The 24,930-nt window shown below is 58.9% G+C and overlaps 8 protein-coding genes across 8 annotated transcripts; 6 read left to right on the top strand and 2 right to left on the bottom strand.

Annotated features, from left to right (window-relative positions):
* Positions 1–350: 350 nt before the first annotated feature.
* C8Q71DRAFT_862508 (putative thioredoxin) lies at positions 351–875 on the top strand (the record flags this gene model as incomplete). Its single annotated transcript, XM_047928036.1, has 4 exons — positions 351–395; positions 481–651; positions 711–785; positions 843–875. 4 exons carry the CDS (start codon positions 351–353, stop codon positions 873–875), a joined length of 324 nt encoding a protein of 107 aa, XP_047773803.1.
* Positions 876–3,125: 2,250 nt separating this feature from the next.
* On the top strand, positions 3,126–7,237 carry C8Q71DRAFT_862509 (uncharacterized protein; the record flags this gene model as incomplete). Its single annotated transcript, XM_047928037.1, has 3 exons — positions 3,126–4,377; positions 4,454–6,342; positions 6,395–7,237. 3 exons carry the CDS (start codon positions 3,126–3,128, stop codon positions 7,235–7,237), a joined length of 3,984 nt encoding a protein of 1,327 aa, XP_047773804.1.
* Positions 7,238–7,835: 598 nt separating this feature from the next.
* C8Q71DRAFT_786086 (CRAL-TRIO domain-containing protein) lies at positions 7,836–9,332 on the bottom strand. The gene is made up of 5 exons (XM_047925111.1): positions 9,108–9,332; positions 8,830–9,050; positions 8,306–8,767; positions 8,076–8,249; positions 7,836–8,024 (listed from the first exon to the last, which is right to left on the bottom strand). Exons 1-5 carry the CDS (start codon positions 9,213–9,215, stop codon positions 7,973–7,975), a joined length of 1,017 nt encoding a protein of 338 aa, XP_047773805.1. The 5' UTR covers positions 9,216–9,332; the 3' UTR covers positions 7,836–7,972.
* Positions 9,333–9,725: 393 nt separating this feature from the next.
* On the top strand, positions 9,726–10,320 carry C8Q71DRAFT_786089 (Nop10p-domain-containing protein). Its single transcript, XM_047925112.1, has 3 exons — positions 9,726–9,801; positions 9,853–9,895; positions 9,949–10,320. Exons 1-3 carry the CDS (start codon positions 9,748–9,750, stop codon positions 10,044–10,046), a joined length of 195 nt encoding a protein of 64 aa, XP_047773806.1. The 5' UTR covers positions 9,726–9,747; the 3' UTR covers positions 10,047–10,320.
* Positions 10,321–12,006: 1,686 nt separating this feature from the next.
* Positions 12,007–13,649, top strand: C8Q71DRAFT_862512 (uncharacterized protein; the record flags this gene model as incomplete). Its single annotated transcript, XM_047928038.1, has 2 exons — positions 12,007–12,777; positions 12,828–13,649. 2 exons carry the CDS (start codon positions 12,007–12,009, stop codon positions 13,647–13,649), a joined length of 1,593 nt encoding a protein of 530 aa, XP_047773807.1.
* A 110-nt stretch (positions 13,650–13,759) lies between these two features.
* Positions 13,760–14,301, top strand: C8Q71DRAFT_786095 (uncharacterized protein; the record flags this gene model as incomplete). The annotated part of the gene is made up of 1 exon (XM_047925113.1): positions 13,760–14,301. A coding segment is annotated over one exon (515 nt), but the record flags the coding sequence as incomplete, so codon positions are not given.
* Positions 14,302–14,687: 386 nt separating this feature from the next.
* Positions 14,688–20,160, top strand: C8Q71DRAFT_786097 (glycosyltransferase family 2 protein). The gene is made up of 6 exons (XM_047925114.1): positions 14,688–15,233; positions 15,502–15,759; positions 15,811–16,384; positions 16,436–17,916; positions 17,965–18,856; positions 18,909–20,160. Exons 1-6 carry the CDS (start codon positions 14,795–14,797, stop codon positions 19,732–19,734), a joined length of 4,470 nt encoding a protein of 1,489 aa, XP_047773809.1. The 5' UTR covers positions 14,688–14,794; the 3' UTR covers positions 19,735–20,160.
* C8Q71DRAFT_786099 (uncharacterized protein) lies at positions 20,139–24,346 on the bottom strand. The gene is made up of 6 exons (XM_047925115.1): positions 22,838–24,346; positions 22,303–22,785; positions 22,136–22,249; positions 22,013–22,083; positions 21,917–21,951; positions 20,139–21,856 (listed from the first exon to the last, which is right to left on the bottom strand). Exons 1-6 carry the CDS (start codon positions 24,146–24,148, stop codon positions 20,481–20,483), a joined length of 3,390 nt encoding a protein of 1,129 aa, XP_047773810.1. The 5' UTR covers positions 24,149–24,346; the 3' UTR covers positions 20,139–20,480.
* Between the last annotated feature and the right edge of the window lie 584 nt (positions 24,347–24,930).

The following is a 24,930-nucleotide window of genomic DNA, read 5'->3' on the forward strand; positions in this document are numbered from 1 at the left end:
CCGCTGAGGTGAGCTTGCGTGCGCTTTGCAAGCCAGTTCACGTTTTCTTCGACGTACGCGACGCGACGGGCGATGCGGGAAGGTCATGCATGACGGCGAGGCGGGGCTGACCAAGCAAGCCGTCGGCGCGTTGGGCGCAGCGTCGGGCGTCGCACCGAATCTGGATCGCCAGCCAATCATCTGTAAGCCACACGTGACGAATGGCGCGATCCGATCGTGTACCACTGCACCGCGCGCGCCGGGTCCCTATAAAGCCAATCGTCCTCCCAAAACTTTCTGTACCAGGCCACTGTGTCCACTCACCTCACTACCCAACCCTCCACACCGCAGTACCCCCATCCAGCCCCGACATGCCCGTCACCGTCATCAGCTCCCTGGCCCAATTCCAGGAAATCGTGAGTATCAGTGCTTCGCCGTCTGCGCGAGCCCGGCGCGATGTTGGGTGCGAGCGCGGACTGACGCATCGTTCGCGATCCCCAGATTAGCCGCGACAAGCCCTCCGTGTTCGACTTCTGGGCGACGTGGTGCGGCCCGTGCAAGCAGATCTCGCCCATCTTCGAGAAACTCGCCGAGCAGTTCCCCGGGGCCGATTTCTACAAGGTCGATGTAGACGAGCAGGGCGAAGTTGCCCAGGAGGTTGGCATCCGTGCGGTACGTGGTCCACGACAACTATCCACGGCCTTCGGGCGGTCTGACACGATCACTACCAGATGCCCACCTTCACGGTCTTCAAGAGCGGCCAGAAGGTCAAGGAGCTCGTTGGCGCGAACCCTGGTGCTCTCCAGGTACGTACTGCAGTACCTCGTACCTCTCTGGGGTGTCTCTGACCACGCACATTGCAGAGCCTCATTACTGAGGCCGCGGCGAACGCATGAGCAGCTGCAGCCATAATCAGCATTGCGGCCCCCGTCGACCCCGCCTTGCCTTCCGCGCCGCGATTATCGTTATCACTAGTAGCGTAAAGTTTGTATCCACAGCGTATTGTAACAACAGATCGACTCTATGTGACGATGGACGACATTGTCTGTGAGGCTGCATACCTTCTTGAGCATCCTCGTCGACTCTGCTGCGATCTGCGACGATGACGTCGTCTGCATCGATGAGCTGCTCGGTCATGCGCAGGTTCGGCCTTCGGTCATCGAACCCACGTGATACAGACGCGGTTCAAAACGCGTCGCCACAGACGCGACTGTAGCCACGTACAGCGTGTGCTCGGTGGCAGGAGCTCCAGCACGTCTGCAGCAGCGCGGCGCGGATAGCAAGCCACTGCCTCCAGGGGTTATCACATACACGAAGCCAGCAGCCATCGATCGAACTGAGAACAAAGTATAGGACATACCGTGACGGCAGTCCCCTCCCGAAGCAGCAAGGTCCACCCGGCTGCATGAGCGACCCCGGCTTCGCACAGATGAGCGGGGCTATGCTCCGTTTTTATAGAACAGCGCTTGTCGTGCGAGAGGAAGAGAGGCCAGTACGAGAGGCAAGCGGATGGGGACGCGGTGGAACCGTCCTGGCCGCGGCGGAGTTCCTCGAGGTCCGTCCAGTGACCTGCCAAGCGGGCGCCGATCCACGATAAGTAGTACGAACGGCGGGCAGCACAAAACAGATGGTCTGGGGCGAGGGAGGGTGGTACGCGGCGAGCTGGCGACGAAGACCGACCAGACGAGCCCCCGACGCGTTCTTCTGCATAAAACGCTGGGCGAGCGACGCGCTGACTAGCAAGTCATGTGCAGCGAGTGACCTGCACGCTCGGTGAGCAATGCGGGAGCCAATACGGAGAGTCGTTAGGGTACCGAGGATGGCAGAGGTGACGATGGTGCGTGTGGGTGCCCGGAGAATTTGCATAGCACAGGGTTCTCACAGACCGTCATGTGTCATGTCGGCAACTGAGATCGCAGTAAGGAACCATTATGCAGCACAGAGCGTAGTATCAGAGCCGTTCGGGGACTCGAGTTGAAGGGCTATGACGGAACTATCGTACCAGTGTGATCCCTGGTGTCGTCGATGGCTGTTGTCGAGGACTTGACAGAGACCCTGGAGCGCTCGGCACATCGGATCGAGCAAGACGCTAACAGGCAGCGCAGGTACCAGTCGGGCGGAGCCTTCGTTCGTGCACCGCCGGGGCGTGAAGGATCCGTCGATTACGGCGTGCAGAGCAGGAGCATATGGAACGCCAGACAGGGTGAGCTTCCGGGCAGCAAAAAGATCATAATCGCAGCGGATTTCGCAGGCCAAGAGCGTATCAGAGGGGGAAGCAGGAGATGGCGGACACACCGGTCCTACTTATAGCACGGCAAGGTTCATAAGACGTTCGGCTTCTACTTGCGGAGGGGCGAGACGGCGTGCGCCGTGATCGAAGCGGTCGCTATGCCGCTCCAAGTTGCAACTCGATTCGGCCTTGCTGTACGACACGATGGACTTGCGATGAACATGGGCCTTCAGTCGAAGCGCTGAAGAGAGGACCATGTCTCCGAATTGCGTTGGCTGATGTCGAACCATTGCGTCGCGCAGCGCAAGCCTTGTATAGCATTGCCCAAGCGGAGAAGTGACCGCGTGGATGCAGTACGATAGGAGACGAACGGGTGATGGTGACCTCGAGGATTGCAACGTGTAGCGAACAGGAAAGAACCCGAAGAGAATCCTTGCATGAGTGAGAACTGTGGCGGCATCATGTCTCATATGAGGCTACGGGCCTGTCGCACGGACGGCGTGGATTGTGGCCCAACTCTAAAATGGGCGGTCCTGGGAAGCCAAGAGGGAAAGAGAGCAGCTTCCGGGGTGAATTCGCCGCTATATGTATGAACGTGCGTACCGCAGCGAGTTGGGTCGAGCGCTGTCTACTGGGCGCGACGGACCAACGCGGACGAGACGTGCGCTGGCCGGTAGCGAGCGTGTGTGGCGACGACGAGCAGCACATGGTGAGCAGCAAGCCGAGAGCAAAGGACGAGGAGGGGAGGGCGGAGACAGGCCTCGGCTCGGGGGGCACGCAGCCAAACACAGCGACACAAAGCGGTCATCGCGACTCCGACTTGCATCTGCGCGTCCGCGGACTCTGTCTGCAGCCTCAGCTACGGGGCCCCCACCCACGCTCGCAGCGGGCTCTCTCCTGCTTTTCTATCCCCACCATGGCCGTCTTCGGCCTCTTCTCCAGACGCGACAAGCACAAGCCTCCCCCGGACGCTTCCAGCGAAGCCAAGGCCAGCATCGACGCGTCTGTCTCCGACACCCAGTCGGTCAACGCCGACTTCGCCTCCACCTCTGCGCAGCCATCCAACCGCAACGGCCACGCTGTCTACGGCGGACCTAGCAGCGCATCGTCGAGCAAACTCATGCTGGGCTTCGGTGCCAAAAAGAGCAAGGCATCCCACCAGACCGATGACAATGGGTATTTACGCCCTCCACCCTCCGGCCTCCCGAAGCCTCGCTTCCCCAGCTCCAAGTCTGAGTCGGGCCACGATTCACTAAGCCCTCCACCTTCTCGGTCAGATCTGTTTGCCTCGTACGGTGCACTGTCGACACGATCATTACCCACGACCACAGGCAGCGAGCCTGGGAGCTCCCGGCAGGACTTGGACAATGCAAGTCGGACGTCGTCGGCGCCCAACGCGAAGAAACCGAAAGGGATGTTCGCCTGGGCGCATCGCGAGCGCAAAAAGTCGAAGCCATCTCCGCCGGATGCTTCGCCCATAAGCCCAGATGAGTCCTTTAACTTGAAGTCGTTCAGGCATGTTCGCCCCGTCTCGCCAAGTCCCACGGATATCCCCCCACGCCCGCCATCATCACTTTCTACCTCAGGTCTCACTCCGCCCGTCCGGCCGAGAGGGAACAGTGTGGCTTCCCAGGATTCCTCACAACGAATATCTGTGGCAGCTTTCCGAGAGATGGCAGCACGGCGCAGTGCTGCAAACTCTCCCTCGCCATCCTCTGTCGACCTCCGAGGAGATGGATCACCATTCCTGCGTCCACCGTCGTCGTTCACGCAGGGTATGGCATCGCCATCACCACCACCGCCACCACCGCCTTCCTTCCGTCTCTCCAAGCCGACATCACCAGCCTCCGACTCGACCTCATCAGAGTCAGACTCGGAAGGGGACGATGATGTATCCGCGGGCTCGTCTACGCTGCGTCCGAAACGTCATGGGCCAACTGGCACAATCACCCCACGCTCGGTGGGCAAGGGCTCGTCCGAGCTAGGCCATCGCGCGAAGCCAACGCCACCTCGAATGAGGGCATCGCCTTCCGCTCAAAGCAACGCGAGTGACCGCGGCAGTCTATACAGCCGCGCACGCGCGTCACAGTCGACATCTGCGCTTATGCCAAATGCGGCGGCTCAGCGCGCTTCTACGATGTTCGCAGCGCAGAACGCGAACAGTGGTGGTCAGTGCTTTCACTTAATCAGGTTCTCGCTCGATCTCATGATTCGCCAATTTGCTATGTCCGCGTCCGGATGCAGGCGTAGCGCACAAGAAGCCGCAGAAGGTGGTTGACAGTGACAGCGACTCGACGTCGTCCGATTCGGATTCTGACACGGATTCTGACGATGCGCCGCTCGCGAGCAAGCTCCTGGGGCACAGGCGGACGGGAAGCGGGACGTCCACTGCCACGGCGGCGACGAACGTGTCTCGCGCGCGCATGCTCCCGAAACCCCTCATCGACATCTCTGGACTTGCCCCGCCGAGTCTTCCGCCTTTGGTAACCGACAAGACACCCTTGCTAATGCCGAGGACTGCCTCGCAGGAAGCGAAGGACAAGGAAGCGGAGAAGGTGAAGGTCACGGAGGCGGAGAAGGCGAAGGACAAGGAAGGCGACAAGGAGAACGTCACGGTCACCGAAGTGCAGGAGACACCAAAGGAACCGGAGAGGGAGAAGGCGTCCCCGTCGCCTGCTAACGCGAAACCGAGTCTCAATGACCGTCTAGCGCGACTAGCGGCGAGCGTCTCTAACGGCCGTTCAAATACACTTGTCAGCCCTGACGAGGCGGAGAAGGCTACTACTGACCGCGGACGCTCACCAGGTCCTCCGACACAGCCCAAGCGCAGCCAGACTTTGCCAGTCGAAGCTATCGTGACGGAGTTATCGCCCACCTCTACGGTCCCCATGCCTTCGAGCTCCCCCACCAAGACTAAGCCGAACGGCCGGTCGTATTCCGCCTCGAATACGTTTGAGAGCACTGGTTACCAGGATTTCTCGGATCTAAAGCCCATCGTCCCTACCCACATCCGTGAACGCTCTCCACCTCCTGCGTTTAGCGTCACATCGCGTCCAGCATCGCAGATGAGCCTAGCTTCGCACGTCCACTTCGGTGCAACGCGAACCGAACTGTCGCCTCCTGGACAGTCTACTAGCCCTCCGCTCACGACTGCACAAGCCAGGCTCATGGCAGCGCGCACACCCTCACCAGCCACCATCACAAACCAGCCGCAGACACAATCTCCCACCGAGCTTCGGTCCCCAACAGATTCACTACCTCGCCCAGAGTCGCGACCTCGATCAGAATCGCGGACGAACTCCTCCCCTTCCATGCGCCAACAGCCCCTCATCCCCGACCACATCCTGTCGTCCTCGAAAGGGTTCACGGGCGGAGGCCTGCTCGCAGGCCCCGCGGTCGCCACAGATACAGGCCGTGCCTCGCCCGCATCCGCGTCATCAAATTCCACCGCCCCGTCGCGCGCCCGTCGTCGCTCGCAAACGATGGAGCAGATGCCGACGCTGCAGACGATCAAGGAGCCGACCGCGACCGCGACCATGACCGCCGCGCCGAAGCCTGTGCGCCCGCGCCAGGTCGTGAACCTGCCCGTGTCGACATCGTCGGAGTCCTCCCAGACGAGTGCGTCTACGTCTGCATCCGCGTCGGCTCCCAGGTCGGCAATCCCACCTGCGACGACAAGCGCCCAGCAGCGCGCACGGGCACGGACGATAGAGACACAGAGGGATGGCTCAGGACTCGCGAGTCCAAGCACACTGGTCAATATGCCGCCTGTGAGGCCGTTTGCGGGTGGTGTACGCGGATATAGCCCCGCGAGCTCGACCGGCGAGTCGAGCAGCGGTCGGACGCCAATTACGCCTCAGGATGGGAGCGAACTGAGTTTCTCGCGGGAGCGTGCGAGGGAGAAGGAGAGGGCGCAGGGTGCAGGCCCTGGGGCGAGTGCGGCGGCGGTACGGAGAGGGCATCGCAAGAGCTCCAGTCTGACGTTCGCGGAGGTGGAGGCCCAGAGGGGCCGCGCTGACCGTGATCGTGATCGTAATCGCGAGGAGAAGAAGGAGGAGAGCGTTGAGGATACGACTACAGCTGAGAATAGGAGGAGGCAGCGGAGAAGAAGTGAAGCGATGGCGGCTTTAGAGGTGAGTTCGGTACCACTGGGCGCTGTTTGCCTTTGCTGACATGCATGTATAGCTCGGGAAAATCGTCAATGGTCGGCCTCCTACTGACCATGATGACGATGACGATCGTCCGATGGACAACATGCCTCCGCGGATGAGCATGATGAACAACATGATGGGCGTACCACCGACAGGCCCCATGAACATGAACACGCTCTCCTCTCCGATGCCCTGGTCAAATCCACAGGCTCCCATGATGAACCCACAGCAGTTCATGTTCACGCCCGTCCCGCCAAACGCAGACCCGTCGTTCCTCGCGGCCCACCAGCAAGCCATGATGTTCGCGAAGCACGCATACCAGATGGCAGTCGTGCAGCAGGCGATGGCGGCCGCCGAAGAAGAATGGGAGCGCGGCTCCACCGCGGCGACGAGCATGCTCAATGGCGGCGGCGGGCGCGCAAGCACGTTCGGCGTCGGGTCTGCGCCCATGACACCGATGGGGTATGGCATGGGCATGCCTGGGATGAGCCCAATGGGGAACATGAACATGCCGTGGCCAGGGATGATGGGCGGCTTCCCGTCGAGCGCACAGTCGATGTACGCGGGGAGCGTCGCAGGGAGCGAGCTCGGCACGAACACGCGGGGCCAGGGCTGGGGCTCACGCAGCGCGTACGGCGACCCGTCCGCGGGCGAGCGCACGTCGATGTTCCGCGGGCCGACGTATGGCTCGCAGCAGCCGGGCATGCCTCCGCGGTCTGCAAGCTCCAACAGCGTCCAGACTGGCAGCGTGCCGCAGCGCCCCGGGCCACGCCCGAGGACGAGGACGGGCCCGCCGGGACCTGTGAGCAGCGCGAAGCGGGAGCAGGTGCCGCCCCTGCCGCCGTCGAGTTGGAAGGCGGGCTCAAAACCTGCATAGCGCGTGCGTTGACTTCCATCGTTTATGCTTCTTCACTCGTCATCCCTTGGGTTGCCTCGCATCCTGGCTGCAGAGCGGACGATGACCCTTATCGGGCTACTAGATCACCGACCGCGGGTTTCATACGGTCTCCGGATTCACCATTTGTCGTTCAGGTGTCTACATTAAACATCCCTCGCTCCTTCGTAAGATATCGACATCCTCCCTTTCTCTTCCCGCATGCCACAAGACTCACGCTCTTTGCTCTTCGTCTGACCACTGCCACTACTAGAGTGGCAGGCGGTGTATTTACGCTCTCCCTCTTGTTACTTTGAGACATATCTTATTCTGCATCCTCATTGATAAATACCCCCGCATATACTTACATCGGTTTGTCGTCAGGCCCTGCTGCTCCCTATCCTTTCATCCTACGTACCCTGGTTCAGACGACCCCTCGAGCACCATCTCCTTCCCTCGCATAGTCCGCTCTCTCTCTCTCCTTATTGTTCTATCTCTTCCATGATGTGGTGATGTAGGCTATAATGACGTCTTGCAGTTTAGTTATGCCTGCCGGCGAGCAGGATACACAGACTCGATTGAACAAGAAGTGCAGGGTGAGACAGTATCTAATACGTTAGGTGAGTATATGATAGATTGTAGCATCTATGATACATCGGGTTGTCATCTGGATACGGGACGACTGCAAGTGTGTTAGCCAGCATGGGCGAGTGAGGTGCGGTGAGTAATGCGATGTCATTATGCTGCAGCTGCGATCTCTGAAATGGCTTTGGCGTCGTCCTCTCGCTGTCTGTCAGGATGTGAGCCAAAGCGGCGCATTGTTCCGTCAGACGTGACGTACAGGATACCATCGTCCTCCACTGTATGTGAGCGCTGTTCCGGTTCGGGCGTCGTATCACTTGCGTCAGACGTTTCTATTTGCAGGTCTGCGAGCTTGTCTTCTACCTCGTCTGTTTCTCGTGCTGGGTCAACTTCCTTGTTCACACGGGTACCATCGGGGGCAATTCCACAATGCCTGACAATGAACTACAGTCAGACTGAGTGGTTCTCACGAATGGAATGACAACTCACTCGACGATCTGCTCCCAATAGCTCTTCGGCTCAAACTCCCACTCGTAGTCTCCCCCAAAGTCCGCGTCGAGCTGCGAGGGCGGTATGAGCTCGGTCAGGTCCGGGTTAAAGCGCATCTTGTCGCGCGTGACGGGGTCGAGGAACGGGCTGATGCCCTTATAGAAGAAGTTGAGGAGCATGGGGAGGTTGACGACGAGCGCGCGGCCGAGCGTCTCGACGTAGTGCTGCTGGAGGATCGTGAGCACCTTGCGCGCGATGCTGATAGACGGGTTCGTCCGGAGCGTGGTCGACTTGTAGTCGACGATGATGACGAGCGAGTCTTGCCCTAGGGGCATCATGTCCTTTGCGCGCTCAAGCCACCAGACAAGGTGCCGTAGCTGTCGCGGCGATGTTTCGGTGTTCTCGAGCCCCGGGCGCATGTAGATGATGGGCCGCCCTTGGTTGTCGAAGCCATTGAGGGTACTGGGCAGTCACAAAAACTTGAGCTCGCGGATGGAAGGGTGGTAATTGGAAGGAGTACTGACATCTTGCCAGTTTCCGCCTCAATCTGAACCTCATCGGGGGGTATAAGGTCCGGCTTGAACTCGCGCCGCCACTCGAGCGTGCCCTTGATGCGCTTCTTGCCGTCCTCAAAGTTCCACTTCGCGGCACGCATGTAGCGCGGGATAGTGTCCCACTTGTTCAGCCACCGAAGCTCCCACTCGTGATACGGGTCGGATTCGGGGAGGAGGAGCGTATCGGCATACTGTGGGTGCGAACGGCAGTGAGTGGGTGAGAGCAGGAGGACGGACGGAGGACGGACCTCGCGCAACGCCCTGATCATGGCCTGCTGCTCCTCCGTGTAGTTTCGCACCGGACCTATCTCGGTCTCGGGTGCGGGGGCCGTGATTATTTTGGTAGTCTTGACCATCCCTGCGGCGGTTGTGCGGCGTGATCAGGAGGCTAGGCTGGATGGAGCGGACTGCGTTGGGCGCAGGCGGGGCGGGAGATATAAGGAGGGGAACGTTGGGCGGGCGTGGCTGGGCGTTTGTCACCTCGCCATGATTGAGCGGGTGCAGGCGGATGCGCGCGCCGTGCGGGTCAGCAGCTGCCCGTAATGTCCTCGCCAGTCCGAAACGCCGGCCTGACTCACCCTCCCGGCAATCGCCCACTCTGCGTACAACGCTCGCATTGCACCTGAGGTGGTAGATGCGACGCACGGGACACTGCGAGGTCGACCGGTAGGTACGATTCGTCGACGATGGAGACGGAGACCAACAGGGCAGTTGAGGCGTGCTCCTGGCTTGGTCTCCCCGCTCCGGGCTTCGGCGCGGTGGACCTACACGGATCCATATTTTACCAATCCGATTTAATTTCCGCCATACATCTCCATATCGGGGTTGGCTCATTTTCCACCACGGCAATTTTGACGAAGCGCCCACCTTTGGCCTCCGACGACCACCATGCATCTCATGTACACGCTCGATGACAATGGCGGCAGGATCTACACTTTGAAGGTATGTCTGCTTTCTCCATCACATGTCTTCTGTGCTTGAACTCTTGCGTAGAAAATCACGGACTCTGGCAAGATCACCAAGTCCGCACATCCAGGTTGGTGTCTCCCCCTTCGCCCTCGACTGCAGACTGAGGTCGTGCTCCTCCAGCACGATTCTCGCCCGATGACAAGTTTTCACGCCATCGGGTGACTATCAAAAAGCGCTACGGCATCCTCCTTACCCAGCTACCCGCGAAGCCTATGTGAGCGGTCGTAGTCGAGTCTTCTACGCCGTGGGTCGGTGTCCGCGTCCACTTCAGGCCCTGCTGGGCCCATATCATGCAATCGTCCTATCGATACGAACCCGAGTCCTTCACGAGGAACATGGAGATGCGGCGTCCGAAAAATGCACTGAAGCTGTGCATGTCGCCGGAGAGGTTGCTAGTTGTCCATGTCACGAATCACGTACGCTGTCGACATTGTATGGTCCTGGCGTGGTTTACGTGGGGTTGTTAACATGGAATCATGCTGTCTGACGAAATTTATTGTCCGTCAATGATTAAGAGGTGAGCGAGACAGACGAGATCCGTGAGGTTACAGACCTCTCCTCCGACTTCGACTTCGCAAACACGAAGCAGGAACATGGGTCTTGGCACAGCTCAGTCGCCTTAGCGCGCATCGCTGGATCCCACTACAGACATCTCCTGATAAACCGCAGAAACTGAGCCTGCTCCATGCAGTGCGGCGGAAGGAAGGAAGATTCCCTCCAACTCCGGGAACAGAGGGGCACGCACACGAGACAACGGTGGGCTGCACCTTCATGTCCACGTCGAATCCCGAGCTCGTCTAGATACTTTTGGATGAACGGGGACTGGCAATGAAGCTCGTGCCCGACGGAGCATGCTGCATATCGGACAGCGACACGGTCGAGGGCAGGGAACAATATCCTTCGGATCCGAGAAGTGAGACAGCTCATACGGAGATTGCAAACTTCCTGGTTAGACAAGTTGACGCGGACCACCTCGGTTGCTCCTCGTTTGTCTCATTCAAACTCCGGGAATTGGTCCTTGGGTCCATGATCTTGTACGAGCGGGCGTGTCTATTGCGGGTCGGCAACGATCGCATGCTGCATGATCTGCAGTGGACGGGGCAAGAGGCATTCGTCAAGGAACCGCTGAAGGAGTGGACAGTTCAAGTTGACGGTACCGCCGCTGGTCTGACGAGGAGTGCAGGTTCTCTGACGTTCGCTACAAAGTATGGTGCTGAGCATATGGTGCGTGCCGTTGTCTCTCGACGGAAGGCTGTCGATTAAAGTTTCCTGATACCTTCCCAGGTTCCCTACGATAAGCCCGCAGAGTCCCTGTTGTGACGAAGCGATGGCTGGCGGATAAAGAACTGTGACTTATCTATATAGCAAGGCTTCTCGAACTCAAACTCAAACAGTCGATCATCAAATAGACTAGCGCTGCCTCGAAGCCGAATGCATCACTGTGAGAGTACCTGGCTTGTCTTAGCTCAAGCACTGGCAGTGCGAGTTCAGCAGCGCACTGCCGGCTTACTCTCACTACAGCGATGTATAACCCAGAGGTCTCTGGAGTAAACGCGGGTGGATCTGAATGCCTCGCGGCCCCACGATTGTACGTTCTTCGTCTCATCCTCGCCGCTGTATGCCGCTATTTTCGCATCTGCAGGCTTCCTGATAGTGTATATCATCCCGAGCTGGGTAGCGAGATGCGCGCGGTCATTACCCTTCAATCAACCTTCCGGACGACTCGATCTACCATTCCTCATCAGCCTGCCGCATCGCAAGACACGTACGTAGAGATGCGACCGTTTCATGAAGCTAAATCGATATCCGTAGTTTCAAGCTACGCGTGAACCATCCTCGCAAAACAGGTTAGCCGCTCAAGGCTTTGCATGTTGTGTCCTCACTGTAGGATAAGGTTATATGAAAGCCTGCGGAATAGGTAGATGGTATCAATGGCCTATCGCCGCTTTATACCAGTTTCCGGAGGTTGAGGTATGTGAGATTACATAGGTGGACACTTCCTGGGAGGTCTGATATTCCTGCTATCATAGAAAGAAGCGCGCGTTCAAGATCGGTTTGTTGTATGCCCGAGGATGCGATATGATGAACACCCGGAATGCGCTGTCAGGCTCTCGCTATAAGACCGCCTTCCATTCAGCTTTGACTCTGCTTCCCCCACAAGCACGCGCACCTGCAGCAATGGCTTCAGCTCCCGAGGAATCCACTCGACTACAATCGCTGTTCCCCGCCGACGGAAAGCCCCCGTACGTACACCTCCGTGAATCCACGACGACCTTCAGCAGGCCAGTGGGGATCGACGAACTGGGTTATATCCTCGTCCGTGGCCCGCGCGGATACACCGACTCGTTCTCCATCGTTCCTCTTGCCTGCTCTGGTGAACACACCATCACCGACGACGAAGTCGTGCAGGCCTGTGCCGCACTCCGCCTGCGTCACCCCCTTCTCGCGTCCAAGGTCGTGTACAGCACCACGCAGCTCCCGGAGCTCGTATACACCTCCCCCCTTACTCAGGCGCACGCCCTTCGCGAGGCTAGAGCTCAGATCGAGTTTCACGCGTTCCATGACCAGGGCACATCCACGTCAGCCCTCCACGATCACTGGTTCTCCGTGAAGCCCGAGGATGCGCTCGATCTGCGTAACGGGACATGCTCCCTCTACTGGGGGCGCGACATTGATCCGCGCTCTGGGAAGTACATTCTGGGCTTCATGACGCCACACTTCATCACCGACGGCCGGTGCCGGTTGAACCTCGTTCGCTGCATGCTGGAGCTGCTCGCCACCCCTGGGCGCGCGCAGCGTGAGCTCGCGGCGCACTTCGCTGGGAAGACGCCGATTGTCGGGATCCCCCCGTCCTTGGGCGATATCTACCCTGACATGAGCGACACCGCCCCGAGCGAACTCGCGAAAGCGAAGGCTGCGTTCGATGATCTCGTCAAGTTCAGGAGCAAGGTGAGCTTCTACGGACCCTTATGCTACACCATGCTAACAAGCTTCGCCAGCCGCTGTCCGGCATTGTCCCTGACGGCCACATCTCGGAGGACAACTCCCAACCCCATTTCGTGCGTCAGACGTGGTCGGTGGACGACACTACACGCATCCTGAAGGCCTGCAAGGCGCAGGGCGTCACGATTACCCATCTTGCGAGCGTCGCCGGCGCCTTCGCCTCCGTACAGCGCCCCGGAGCAGCACACTTGAATGAGGGTTCCAGCGACGAAGACTCCTACTACTTCGAGTTTTCCTCGGCATTGGACACGAACACCAAGATACCCCGCGTGACGAGCAACGGAGAGATGGAGACGGCCACCCGCCTCCTGATGTACCCCGTTGTGATATCCGTCCCCCGCGCTGCTGCATTGGAGTCCGCCGGAAGTGACGCGTTCTGGGACGCAGCGCGACAATACAAGGAGCGAAGCGACACATTCGTGAACTCGCCCTACTTCTGGCACTTCTCTCGCTTCTATGGTGCGATCGCCATCGAAAACTACATGGCTCAAAAGGCCGGCAGGCCCATCGTACCATACATGAGCAGCATGGGCAACCTCAAGAACGTCCTGCCTATCCGCTATCCTATCCAGAAAGCTCATGCAGACGGTACTACGAACGGGACGGCGAGTCACAGCGCGGAGATCCGCATCCTGGACCAGATTTTGGCAGGGAAGGTCGACCCGCAGGTCGCGAACTTCCTGTTGTATACATTCGACGACAGGCTGAACCTTCAGTTCAAGTGGGACGCACGCCATACGAGCTATGGTCTCATCAGTGGCTGGTTTACTCGGATTGTTGAGATTATCTCGCAGGTAGCAGATGAGGATGCGACCTAGTCTTGTACTGACAACCAGCAGTATGCCCGTGCTCCGCTACGGACTGGAGTTCATCGCAGTATCATGTGTCAGTAGGTAGTGCAGAATTCAAAGGCCATTCAGCCGTGAAGTGATGGGTTTGCAAGTCTTATTCAAGATACCAATCGTTGCCCTCGCTGCAAACAGAACTCTGAGTACTAGTAGCAATTGTGACTCATACTTGAGCCATTCGGCCTGTTCCCTTCGGGAGTCGGCCTCATGGCCTCGCGCCTCCAGCTGTTCTGCCTCCTCAGTTTTTCCTCCATCTAAGACTGATATTATATGTGCTGTCGCCTACCCGTCTGCCCATTCTCCTGCCCATCCAATTAGCTACTCACCCGTCCGCGTGCCTTGTCCGTCCACTGACCACCTGCTCGCCTGCCATCGCGCCGGTAGCGGCGTGGCCAAGGTTCGCCCGCCGCCGCGGGCGGTGTTTGCACACAGTAGCCGTGCGCTCGCGGTCGGCGCGTGTGTTGTGCTGCACGTCGTCGCGTCCTTTGCCCACAGTCAGCTCGCTTGCTCGCACGCGTTTGCACTCACCTTCTTTAGGGTCTGCCTAGGGGAGGCTGATTTGGCCCCAGGCCGCACTGGCATCGAAGGTGAGTAACTCGCCCAAGTCGGAAATCGAGTCAAACCTTTTGTCAAAACGCCTGTAAGTGGCTATGGGCAAACGTTGCCGCCATGCGAACGTTTCAAAACGACTCGTGAGCCAGCGAAATGCGATGCCATGTCTAAAAGTATCTTCAGAGTACACGTTCGCCGGAAAGTCTCAAAAGCAGGGAAAGCGCGTTGCCGGGTCTTCGGATGGGAGTTGAACTCGACACAGATAACTTATGTTCGTGGGGACATTCGTCATGGGGTAGCTCTTTTTGTCGACCGAGGAACTCGAGGCACAGCGTTTATGCTGTCAGTAAATAAGCATTTGGGGATTTGTAGCGTATCAGGAGGAAGGCGCCCGGACTGCCTAGAATAGCTAGGAGTTAAAATATGCGTGAGTAAGTAAGCACGCATTTACGGGGCGTTGGCCTTCTTCGCGGTGCTCTCACGTTCTACCTCACACCTGCATTCACTCGCTCGCCCTGCCCGCCTTGCATGCGCTGACCGCCCGCCGTCCTCCATCCACCACCATGGACCACCGCGGACAACGTCCTCCGCGTTCAGCCCGTCCGCCCAACGCTCAGTCCCCGCCGGCCGACTATGAGCCCCCCAACGTCCCGTATGGCACCCACTACGGCAACCGTCCGCCCCCGATGCCTACCATCGACTCTTACACCGGTGTGTCTTTCCAGGGCAAGGAGAGCGGCGACCGTCGCAACCCCATCGACCAGGCCCGCACCCGCGCTCACACCGCCTACAACAACAACCAGCTCCAGTCGCCAGAGTCGCCTAGCGACGCTGCTTTCATGGAGGACGGGATGGCGGGCGTGGGTGCCAGCGGAGTAGGTCGGAAGAAGAGCTTGGTGAGGCCGGACAGAGAGAAGATCGAGCCCGGACATCGGTTGTGGCATTACAGGAATCATGCACAACAGATGGAGGATGAGGGAGGGGGGAATGCTATCCCGTCGAGTGCGTGTCGTCCTCATATACAGCTCCGCCGTCGCTGACTGTATCTGCTTCATCACTTCTATTCGACTCCGGCTATATCTTTTTGGCTTCTGCCTTTGTCGCGACCGCCTTGAAACCGACCTCGGGATGCGTGGCGATTGACGCTGACGTTATCCTCGTCCTTGCATTCGGTTCAAACGCTTGCTCCGCGATGGTGTCTTGCTCTCCTTGGGCTACTCCGGTCTCTGGATGGTGCGATCGACTGTCGTCTTTGATTTTCTCTACGTAGCAACGGGAAACATCCCGCAAAGAGGCAACCTACGGCGAGGCAAATCTCTCCTTGCACGAGACGAGGACGTTCACGAGTCCGGTCTTGCTCTCTTCAAGCGGGGCCAGACATTGCGTCGCAAGAAGGCACCAGCACCAGCGGATGCCACACCCAAGAGGAGTTGCATGGATAGACTGGGTCCTGGTCCGAAGGGCCCATGGTTCATGTATTGCTTTATTCTTACCTGCCTAGTACCTCCACCACTGCTTCGATTGTTCGGTATGTCGTGCCCCCACCGTTCAAAAACTGCATCTCACTAAGACCCCGCAGGCATCCGCACTCCGGAACAAATCAGAGCATGGCGAGAGAAGATGGGTCTACTAGGGATCATCCTCGCGTTGATGGCGGTTGTAGGTTTCATCACGTTCGGGTTCACGCGTACCGTCTGCGGTACACCGAACAACCGGTACCAGTCAGGCTCAGTGGAGAACGCTTCGGTGATCGTCCATGGCTACGACTACGATTTCTCGAACTTCAATCATCCTGCGGTTGGCAACTTCGATGGGAAGACGAACCCGCTATATGTCGGAGGATGGAAAGCGGCAGGCAACGACATCTCGTTCATGTTCCAGAATACCGGCGGCCACTGCTCGAACTACATCACGAAGGCGAGCGGATCGTCGATTAGTGGTAGTACCAGCGATCCGGAGTGGTACTTCCCGTGCAACGTTCACGGCCAGAACAGCGGCTTGCCAGTCAACTCGACGAACTATGGCTCGGACACGACGTGTCACACGGCTTCATCGGCACGTAGCCAGCTCTCCAGCATGAAGCCATTGGGCCAGGTCTACTTTACTTGGGACCAAGTCGCAGATGGCTCACGCAATCTCGTTGTCTGGGAATCGTGAGTAAGAATCAAAACAAAGTTTATGCACATGCTGACGGCCGTCAATAGCGCTGTCCTCGATTTTGATTTGCTTCAATGGCTCGATACATCCGAGGTCAGCTACCCCTCTGTCTTCGATGAGTTCAAGAAGGGCAATGGCACGTATAACGGCAAAGATCTGTCGATGTACTTCATGCGCACGGACCAGAAAGACCTCGCGCTGTGCCTCCAGCAGATCATTCAGGTAGGCTTCATCGACACCAACACGATCGGCTGTGTCGCTTCGCAGATCGTGCTCTACGTCTCGTTGGTCTTCATTATTGGAGTCGTGGGCATCCGCTTCGCCATCGCGCTGTTCTTCTTCTGGTTCATCTCCGCCAAGGTCGGGAATTACAACAACGAGACCCACCAGCAGCGCCGGCAGCGCATGCTCGAGATCGAGAACTGGACGAACGACATCTACAAGCCTGCTCCCGCCGAGTACCGTCCGAACGTGCACAAGAATGGCGTCGCGAAGGGCGCGAAGGGCGCGAAGAGGAAGACGTTCCTGCCGAGCACTTCGCGTTTCACGCCCGCGGAGACGGCGCTGAAGCCTGGTGTCCTTGGTAGTCGTACCTCGGCTGCGTACGGCATACTCGAGCCCGTTCCCCACAAGAAGGCTGCGGCCACCATGAGCTTGTACGGAGGCAGGAGCACGACCAAGCTCACACCTCCGGACACGCCTGGGTATCGCCACTCGAGGAGCTCCGTGTCACTCGCGGCGGAAGGGACGCATGCGCTTTTCCCTGAGAATCCCTGCCCGTTCCCGCTGCACAACGTCGTGCCGCAGCCGCCTCCGGACTACGAGCCGTTCCACTTCCCCCTCGCACATACCATCTGTCTGGTGACGGCTTACTCCGAGTCGACGGAGGGGTTGAGGACAACGCTGGATTCCCTTGCGACGACGGACTACCCGAACAGCCACAAGCTCATGCTAGTCATCGCCGACGGTATGGTCAAGGGTGCCGGGAACACGATGACGACGCCAGAGATCTGTCTGTCGATGATGAAGGACTTTATCATCGCTCCGGAGGATGTCGAGGCACACTCATACGTCGCCATCGCCGACGGTCACAAGCGACATAACATGGCCAAGGTCTACGCGGGCTTCTACGACTACGATGACGCGACGATCGAGCGGAGCAAGCAGCAGCGCGTCCCGATGATTCTCGTCGCAAAGGTCGGCAACCCGCTCGAGGCGAACGACGGCAAGCCGGGCAACCGTGGCAAGCGCGACTCGCAGATCGTGCTCATGGCGTTCCTGCAAAAGGTCATGTTCGACGAGCGCATGACGACGTTCGAGTACGAGTTCTTCAACTCGATCTGGCGTTGCACCGGGGTCAGCCCGGACCGGTACGAGATGGTGCTTTGCGTCGATGCGGACACAAAGGTCTTCCCGGATTCCGTCAGTCGCATGGTGGCGTGTATGGTCCAGGATTACGAGGTCATGGGCATCTGTGGCGAGACCAAGATCGCCAACAAGACTGATTCCTGGGTTACGATGATACAAGGTGCGTTCTTCAAAGCTCAATAGGTGTTTAACTGAACCTTGCTTGTAGTCTTCGAATACTTCATTTCGCACCACATGACGAAAGCGTTCGAATCTACGTTTGGTAGTGTTACGTGTTTGCCGGGTTGCTTCAGTATGTATCGCATCAAGGCACCGAAGGGCGATTCTGGCTACTGGGTGCCTATCTTGGCTAACCCGGACATCGTGGAGCACTACTCGGAGAACATCGTCGACACCTTGCACAAGAAGAACCTGCTGCTGCTCGGAGAGGATCGATATCTGACCACTCTGCTTCTGAAGACGTTCCCGAAGCGCAAGAACATCTTCTGTGCCTCGGCGGTATGCAAGACCATTGTCCCCGATACCTTCATGATCCTCCTGTCTCAGCGTCGTCGTTGGATCAACTCGACTGTGCACAACCTTGCGGAACTGATACTCGTTCGGGACATGTGCGGTACCTTCTGCTTCTCTATGCAGTTCGTCGTTGGTATGGAGCTTGTCGGAACGCTAGTCCTCCCCGCTGCCATCTCCTTCACGCTCTACGTCATCATCGACACGATCATCCCGCACTCGTCTAGTACCACGATCCCTCTGGTCCTCCTCGGCATTATCCTCGGTCTACCCGGTATTCTGATCGTCATCACATCGTTCAAGCTGGCATACGTGGGCTGGATGGTCATCTACCTCTTCTCCTTGCCCATCTGGAACGGTGTCCTACCGGCGTACGCATACTGGCACTTTGATGACTTCTCCTGGGGTCAGACGAGGCAGGTCGCTGGCGACAAGGCTGGCGGCAACCACGGTGACAAGGAGGGCGAGTTTGACTCGACCCATATCGTCATGAAACGATGGGCCGAGTTTGAGCGTGAAAGGCGATGGAAGAGTGGGACTCAGTCGAGGGACTCCACGGTATTCGACTACCGCTCGTATTCGCCGAAGAGGTGAGTTTTTGCGGGGACCAATGCGCTCAGTATCTAACGTGTTGGTCTGCAGAGGCGACAGTCGACGGCCATCAATGTCTTCTATGGCTGACCCGCAATACAATCAGCAATACGATTCAGAGACGTACGAGTCGTCGAATATGCCTCCTTCACGACCCAGGAAAGACAGCAACCAACTCCTCATGCTGCCCGCCCCTCTGGCTGTCAACAGCAGACAACCTCATCTTCCCGCCACCACACCATCCGTATCAACCTCTGGCATGTCGCGCTCGAGCACGGACGAGAACACGTCAGAACTGGGATCGTCCCACAAGCTAGTCTCCAGTCCGTCTCCGAACAACGACTACCAGGATGATTATGATTCACCCTATCAATCTGAGTCTCACCAACAGCCGACCTATGCGCAACAACAGTCGTTCGTGCAAGAGCCGACATCGCAATACCCCACACAATCGTATCCACAACAGGGTGGTGCATTCCAGGAACGTGTAGTGCGTACAGCTACTGCAAGCGGCGCGACTCTTCGGCAAGCCCCTGCAGCCAATGCGTACTCAGGCGAGGTCTTCAACCCGTATGGCTACCAGGCGGGTGGAGGGTTCGTCGACGAACCTGCTCAGTCTTACAGTCCGAGCGAGTCCGAGCAGTCGGGACCACCTCCACCTCCACCGAAGACGCCTGCGCATGCGCAGACAAGAGCAGCCCGCGGATTCAGCCTGGCAGATAACGGGCCTGTACCCGCTCCTGGTGGTGGTGTGCGGAGAGTTTCAAGACAACAGGGCCGGCGTCCGCCGTCGCAGGCGCCGCCACAGAACAGGTACTCGCGTTCGTCGACCCTGCCCCCGGGAGCGGCTCCCCCGCAGCCTGGGTATGGTTACTGAGCACTCGGCGGATGTGCTTGTATAGGCGTCGTGCGATTGTCAGGACCTGAGGACGTCAGGACTTGGAACTATGTTACACGCTGACATTTTCAAGATTCTTTTCTAGTACCACGTTCTTCACTTAGTACGCTTTTGGACACTCATTTCTTCCTTCGTTAGCACGTCATGACCTGTACGATGAGCATTCCCTACACCACTGGACTTCCTGCATACGCGATTTATCATACCCTACATTGTCCTATTGACTTATGGACGAACACTAATAGCGAGTATGATTGTACGCATCCGTCTGACAAGGCTATAAGACCAGCTTACAGTGGAGGTGCATTGTCTCCTCGTCGACATCGTTCTGCGCAGACGAAAAACGCACAATTATCACTCAAAAGGCACGTCAGCGCAGACAGTTCCAGTTCAGCCATCATCGACAGTCTGTATTAATGAATGGTCTAGCGACGATACGTGGTGGTCAGTGCTCGTAAATACTATGGAGAACAGTTTGCTGCGTTTCTGAGGGGATACCAAGATACAATAACACAAAATAACCGCAATAAGGAGAGTGGGTCGATAGAATCCGTATGAACACCATGTGTCCTTTCCAGGGGCACGGAAGCAGAAGTGAAGGAACGTAGACAATGTTGGTGAATAATAGCAATAGGTGAAATGCATAGCAGCAAGAGATGCAACGTCAAGCACAGCATGTGAAGGATTCGATAGCGTTCGTATGAACACACCGCCCACCGACGAGGTTACCGGGGCGACTGGAAGATGGACAAGACCTTCTCCCCTGCTTCCTTGTACTTCTTCAAGACCTTGCTCTTTTGTCTGTCTTCGTCCACTGCAGCGTTGCCCCGGATCGTGTGGTCACCTAGGTGGTTCACTTCGTCGATGGAGAGGTCGGACGTATCGCTCGGGGAGCCCATAGACATTGCGGACTCCTTCGATCTTAACGACGGAGTGCCGGGCTCCGTACTGCCACCAGATGCTGACGGGGTCAACAGCCCGCCGGTCGAATTGGTCGAGGCAGCCGACAGCGTTGCCGAGGTCGACGAAGTGAGCGTCTTGCCACTCGGGCTCGACCGCGACGACGCTTGCGGTGACCTCTGGCGCAGGAACTGCCTAGGGTGCTTGCGGAAGGTAAGCCCCGCAGAGCGCCCCCGTCGCTGTTTGTCTGAAGGCGTCGGTGAAGCACCCTCCGGGCTGGCAAGTTCGGATTCCATCGAAATGCCAGAGAACGACCGAGGCCCGCCCGACCTGCGCGGCGTCGACTTGCGGAACACCGCGAGCTTATACCTGTCGACGACGCCACGCGCAAACAGACTCGTGCCCTTTGCACCATTGCGTTCCTCGACATTGACGTCCGCCTCGACGAAGTCCCAGTCGTCGTCCTCTTCGCGCTCCGTGTCCTCGTCGTGTGCGTCGGACAGGTCGCGGTCCAAGGCCGGGATACCGGACTTCTCCCTGCGTCCCCGCAGCCTCTGTGCGCTCTGCCGCTTCGCAGCGGCAACCTTCACAGCCTTGGCCTCGTCGGCGGTGGCCGCCTCGGCTTTCGCGGCTTCCGAGATCTGCACCTCGCGACTGCGCCGAGATACGGTCTTCTTCGCAGCTGCGGCAGCCTGTTCCCTGGAGGGACTCGGAGGTGCAGCAGCCTGTGGTAGCACCGCGGGACGCGCTTCCGGCGTCTTGGGCTCGGCTGCCTCATCAACTGCCACTGCCGTCTGATCTGCAACCTCTGCACCGACAGCAACTCCTTCAGAAGCCTGCTCCTCGAGAAGCACGCTGTCGATACTTGGCCCAGTGACGGACGCTTCCTCGTCCTCTTCTTCCTCGTCTTCCTCTTCCTCCTCATCCTCCTCATCCATGATGATAGAGTGTCTGCCCTTGAACGAGTATCCGTCGAACACATCGACCTCGTCTTCCACAGGGTGGATCGAAGGACTCCGAGATTGCGACGGCGTAACTGCGCCATCCTCGCCGTCAGTGCGCTCAGCATCGGTCTGACCTTCCTGGTCCGTGTCAATCTGCTCTTCGTCGTCTTTGATTACAGGCTCCATGTCCAGGAAGGTATCGTCGAAGTTCTGGGTATCACTGGCGTTGGATGGGTCGATAGGCGGAATATAGGGGGCTGTCAGTGTCAAGGACGATCAGCATCACGCGACAAGTTGAGAAGTGGTCAAGCGCGTACGTATGTAGCGTTTATAATACACATGCGACCAGTCTCTGTAGGTGGATTTGCACATCAGAAACGAGATCATCGGGAAAGACTGTTGAAGGTACTGACATCATCGAGAAGTAGGGATGCTTCTTGATCCGTGGTTCCTTCATACGCAAGGCAGGATTGCGTTGCAGCAGCTTCAAAGTGACTGTCAGTCGTACATCTACTACTAGGCGCCGGAGCACGTACACCACGGACTAGACTCTTGGTGTCCTGATCCATCGTTCTATCCTCGGGGAACTGTAGTTCATCCTGCAAGACCCTGTAGTACATGTCGGAGTGGTTGTTCGCCCAGAACGGAGTCTGCAAAGCAGCCCGGTCAGTATCCAAACACATCTACATTCGCCCATACTCACGATCCCAGTAAGCATCTCGTAGAGCATCGTGCCGAAGCTCCACCAGTCCACCTCGTAGCTGTACTGCTGGCCCTGGATGACCTCCGGCGCAAGGTACTCCGCGGTACCGCAGAACGTCGACGTAGTGTCGAGCTGCGCGGGGGGCGCCCAGTCCTTGCCTGCCTCATGCTTCATCCAGTGCGGAGTCGCAGCAGTGGGCGTGCCAGCAGTGAAGTCGCCCCGGAACCCAGAGGGAGTGGACGGCGCGGTGAGCGGGGCGTTCCTGCGCGGGAACTCTTTTGAGAGGCCAAAGTCGGTGAGGACGATATGACCGTCGGCGGCGATGAGGATGTTCTCGGGCTTCAGGTCTCGGTAGATGACACCGGCAGCGTGGAGCCCCTCCACACCCTCGACGATTTCGGCAGCATAGAACCTTGCACGGTCGCGACCGAGACGGCCCCAACGGGCCAGTTGCGTAGCCAAGTCGCCACCGGGATGGAAGTCCTAGAGCGACAATGAGCGCAGTCCAACCTACAGCCTGATCGCCTTCACTTACCATAACCAAGAAGAGGTTCTCCTTATCATGGAAGCTCCACCACAGCTTCACGACGAACGGATCAGAGCCCTCCGCGGCCATTCTCTTGAGGACGGCCTGCTCCGTCAACGTATGCTGCAGCTCCTGGTGCGCCAGCACGTGGCGCTTCGTGATCGCCTTGAGCGCGAACACGTCCTGGGTCGGCTTGTGGCGCACGAGCAGGACCTTGCCCGCGCAGCCCTTCCCGAGCACGCGCATCATCTCAAAGTCGTCGACCACGACCTTGCGCTGGCTCTTCTTCCCGACCGTGTTCGGGTCCATGCTCTTCGAGCGCTTCTTCCGCGCGGACGTGCGCCCCGTCGTCGAGATCGACGAGTCGTCCGCGGACTCGCCCGTCTGCGACGTGCGCGACGAGGTCGTGTCGCTCCCGAGCGGCGACGCGAGGTACACGCGCGACGCACGCAGCATCGGGTCGGCGGACTGCGAGCGCGGGATGCGGTGCGAGGGGCCGTCCGGCGTGGGCGGCGCGTCCCCGTCCTCGACGGTGCTGTCCGCCGTGCTGTCCGCGGTGGCTGAGGAGAACTTGGGTGAGCGCGGCGTCGGGGCACGGTCCTGCTCCGTCTCTGCGCCGTCCTCGGCACCTTCGCCGGTCTTCTCAGCCTTCGCAGACGCGCTATCTTTAGCAGACACACCTGGCGCCGCAGGGGGCGGGGTCGACTCGGCGCCCTCGTCCTCTTCGGTGATGTCCTCCTGCACTGACGCCGTCGTATCGGGTGCATGCACGCCGTTCGTCTTCGGCTTCTCCTCGTCTCCGTTGACGACCTGGCTGATAGACTGCCGTATATCGGTCGAGCTGCCAGGGCTGACGTGTGCGGCGATGTCGGACCTAACGCGCTTGATGGCGCGCTCGACGCGCACGCTCTGCAGATCGTCGGTGCGCACCCTGTTGAAGCGCTTCCAGACGCGGGACTGGCGCAATGCGGCGTCGTTCGCGACGTTCGTCAGGTACGCGGCGAGGGCGGTGACAGCGCTGTTCGCGGGTGGGATGGGCGGCTGTAGGTCGTCCTCATCGTCCCCCTCTGAGAAAGGGTCATTGAGCTCGTGTTTGGGCGACGCGAGCGGGGTGGGGAGGGCGCTCGACGCAGAGCTGGTGGCCGAGATGTGGCGCCCAGACGCGGAGCGTTGGCCTGCCTTGGACGCCGGAGAAGCGAGACGCGAGAGGGTATTGAGGAAGGCCGATTTGCGCTTGGGAGGCTGGGGGATGGCGGCGACGTCGATGGGGAGGATGGGCATTTTGTAGCCGGGATGGGTCTCGCGCAGCTTGCCATGCATCTCGACGATCTCGAGGGCAGTGCGGGTGAGGGTGATATTATGGGTAGGCGCTAGAAAATGGTCAAGAGGTCAGCACAGAGACGATTGACGTAAAGGCCGGTCGTAAGGAAGACGCGGCGTGTTGCACGGAGTGATAGAATGAGGGAGGTGCGGGGCAGAATGCGGGGGTTTGTGCGCACGAGACAGGGCGCAGTGACGGATAGGCACTCACTCTTAATGTATATGCTGTACGTATTGGGTTCATGGGGCGTCTCGGCGACACTGACCGTCCACGGGCCATCCTGGTTCACCGCGCGGACGGGCACGCGCCGGGTGGGCATGGATTGGGCAACCGAGTTCTTCATGTCGGAGGCCTGGGGAGCGGGTTCTGCGGGGGCAGGGTCGTCCGGGGCGAAGAAGGACGGATCTACAACGCTTGAGCGGTTCCTTCGGTGCTGCCGCTTTAGGCTGTATCCAGAGACGACGTCGACGCTCCGGCGGGACAACGAGCGCGGCTGGGGGGTCGCAGCTGCAGAGGGCTTTGGGCGGGCGGGTTCAAAGTCTTTGTTGAGAGATCCGAGGCCGAGGACAGTCCTGAACTTGACTCGCGAGGTGTCGCTGGTCGGATGCTGCTGCGGGGCTGCAGAGCGGAGGACGCCGAGCATACGATGGCGGGCGCGGCGTGCTACGCGACGGCGGGCGGGCCCAGACAGTAGCAGGAAGTGGCTGGGAGAGTGGGGGGGTGAAAAAGCAGAGCACGAATCAGACGCAGCGGGCGGAGGGGGCGTGGGCAGCAGGGTGCG

Source organism: Rhodofomes roseus (assembly GCF_022264815.1).
Source record: "Rhodofomes roseus strain CIRM-BRFM 1785 chromosome Unknown C8Q71scaffold_31, whole genome shotgun sequence".
Taxonomy (NCBI): domain Eukaryota; kingdom Fungi; phylum Basidiomycota; class Agaricomycetes; order Polyporales; family Fomitopsidaceae; genus Rhodofomes; species Rhodofomes roseus.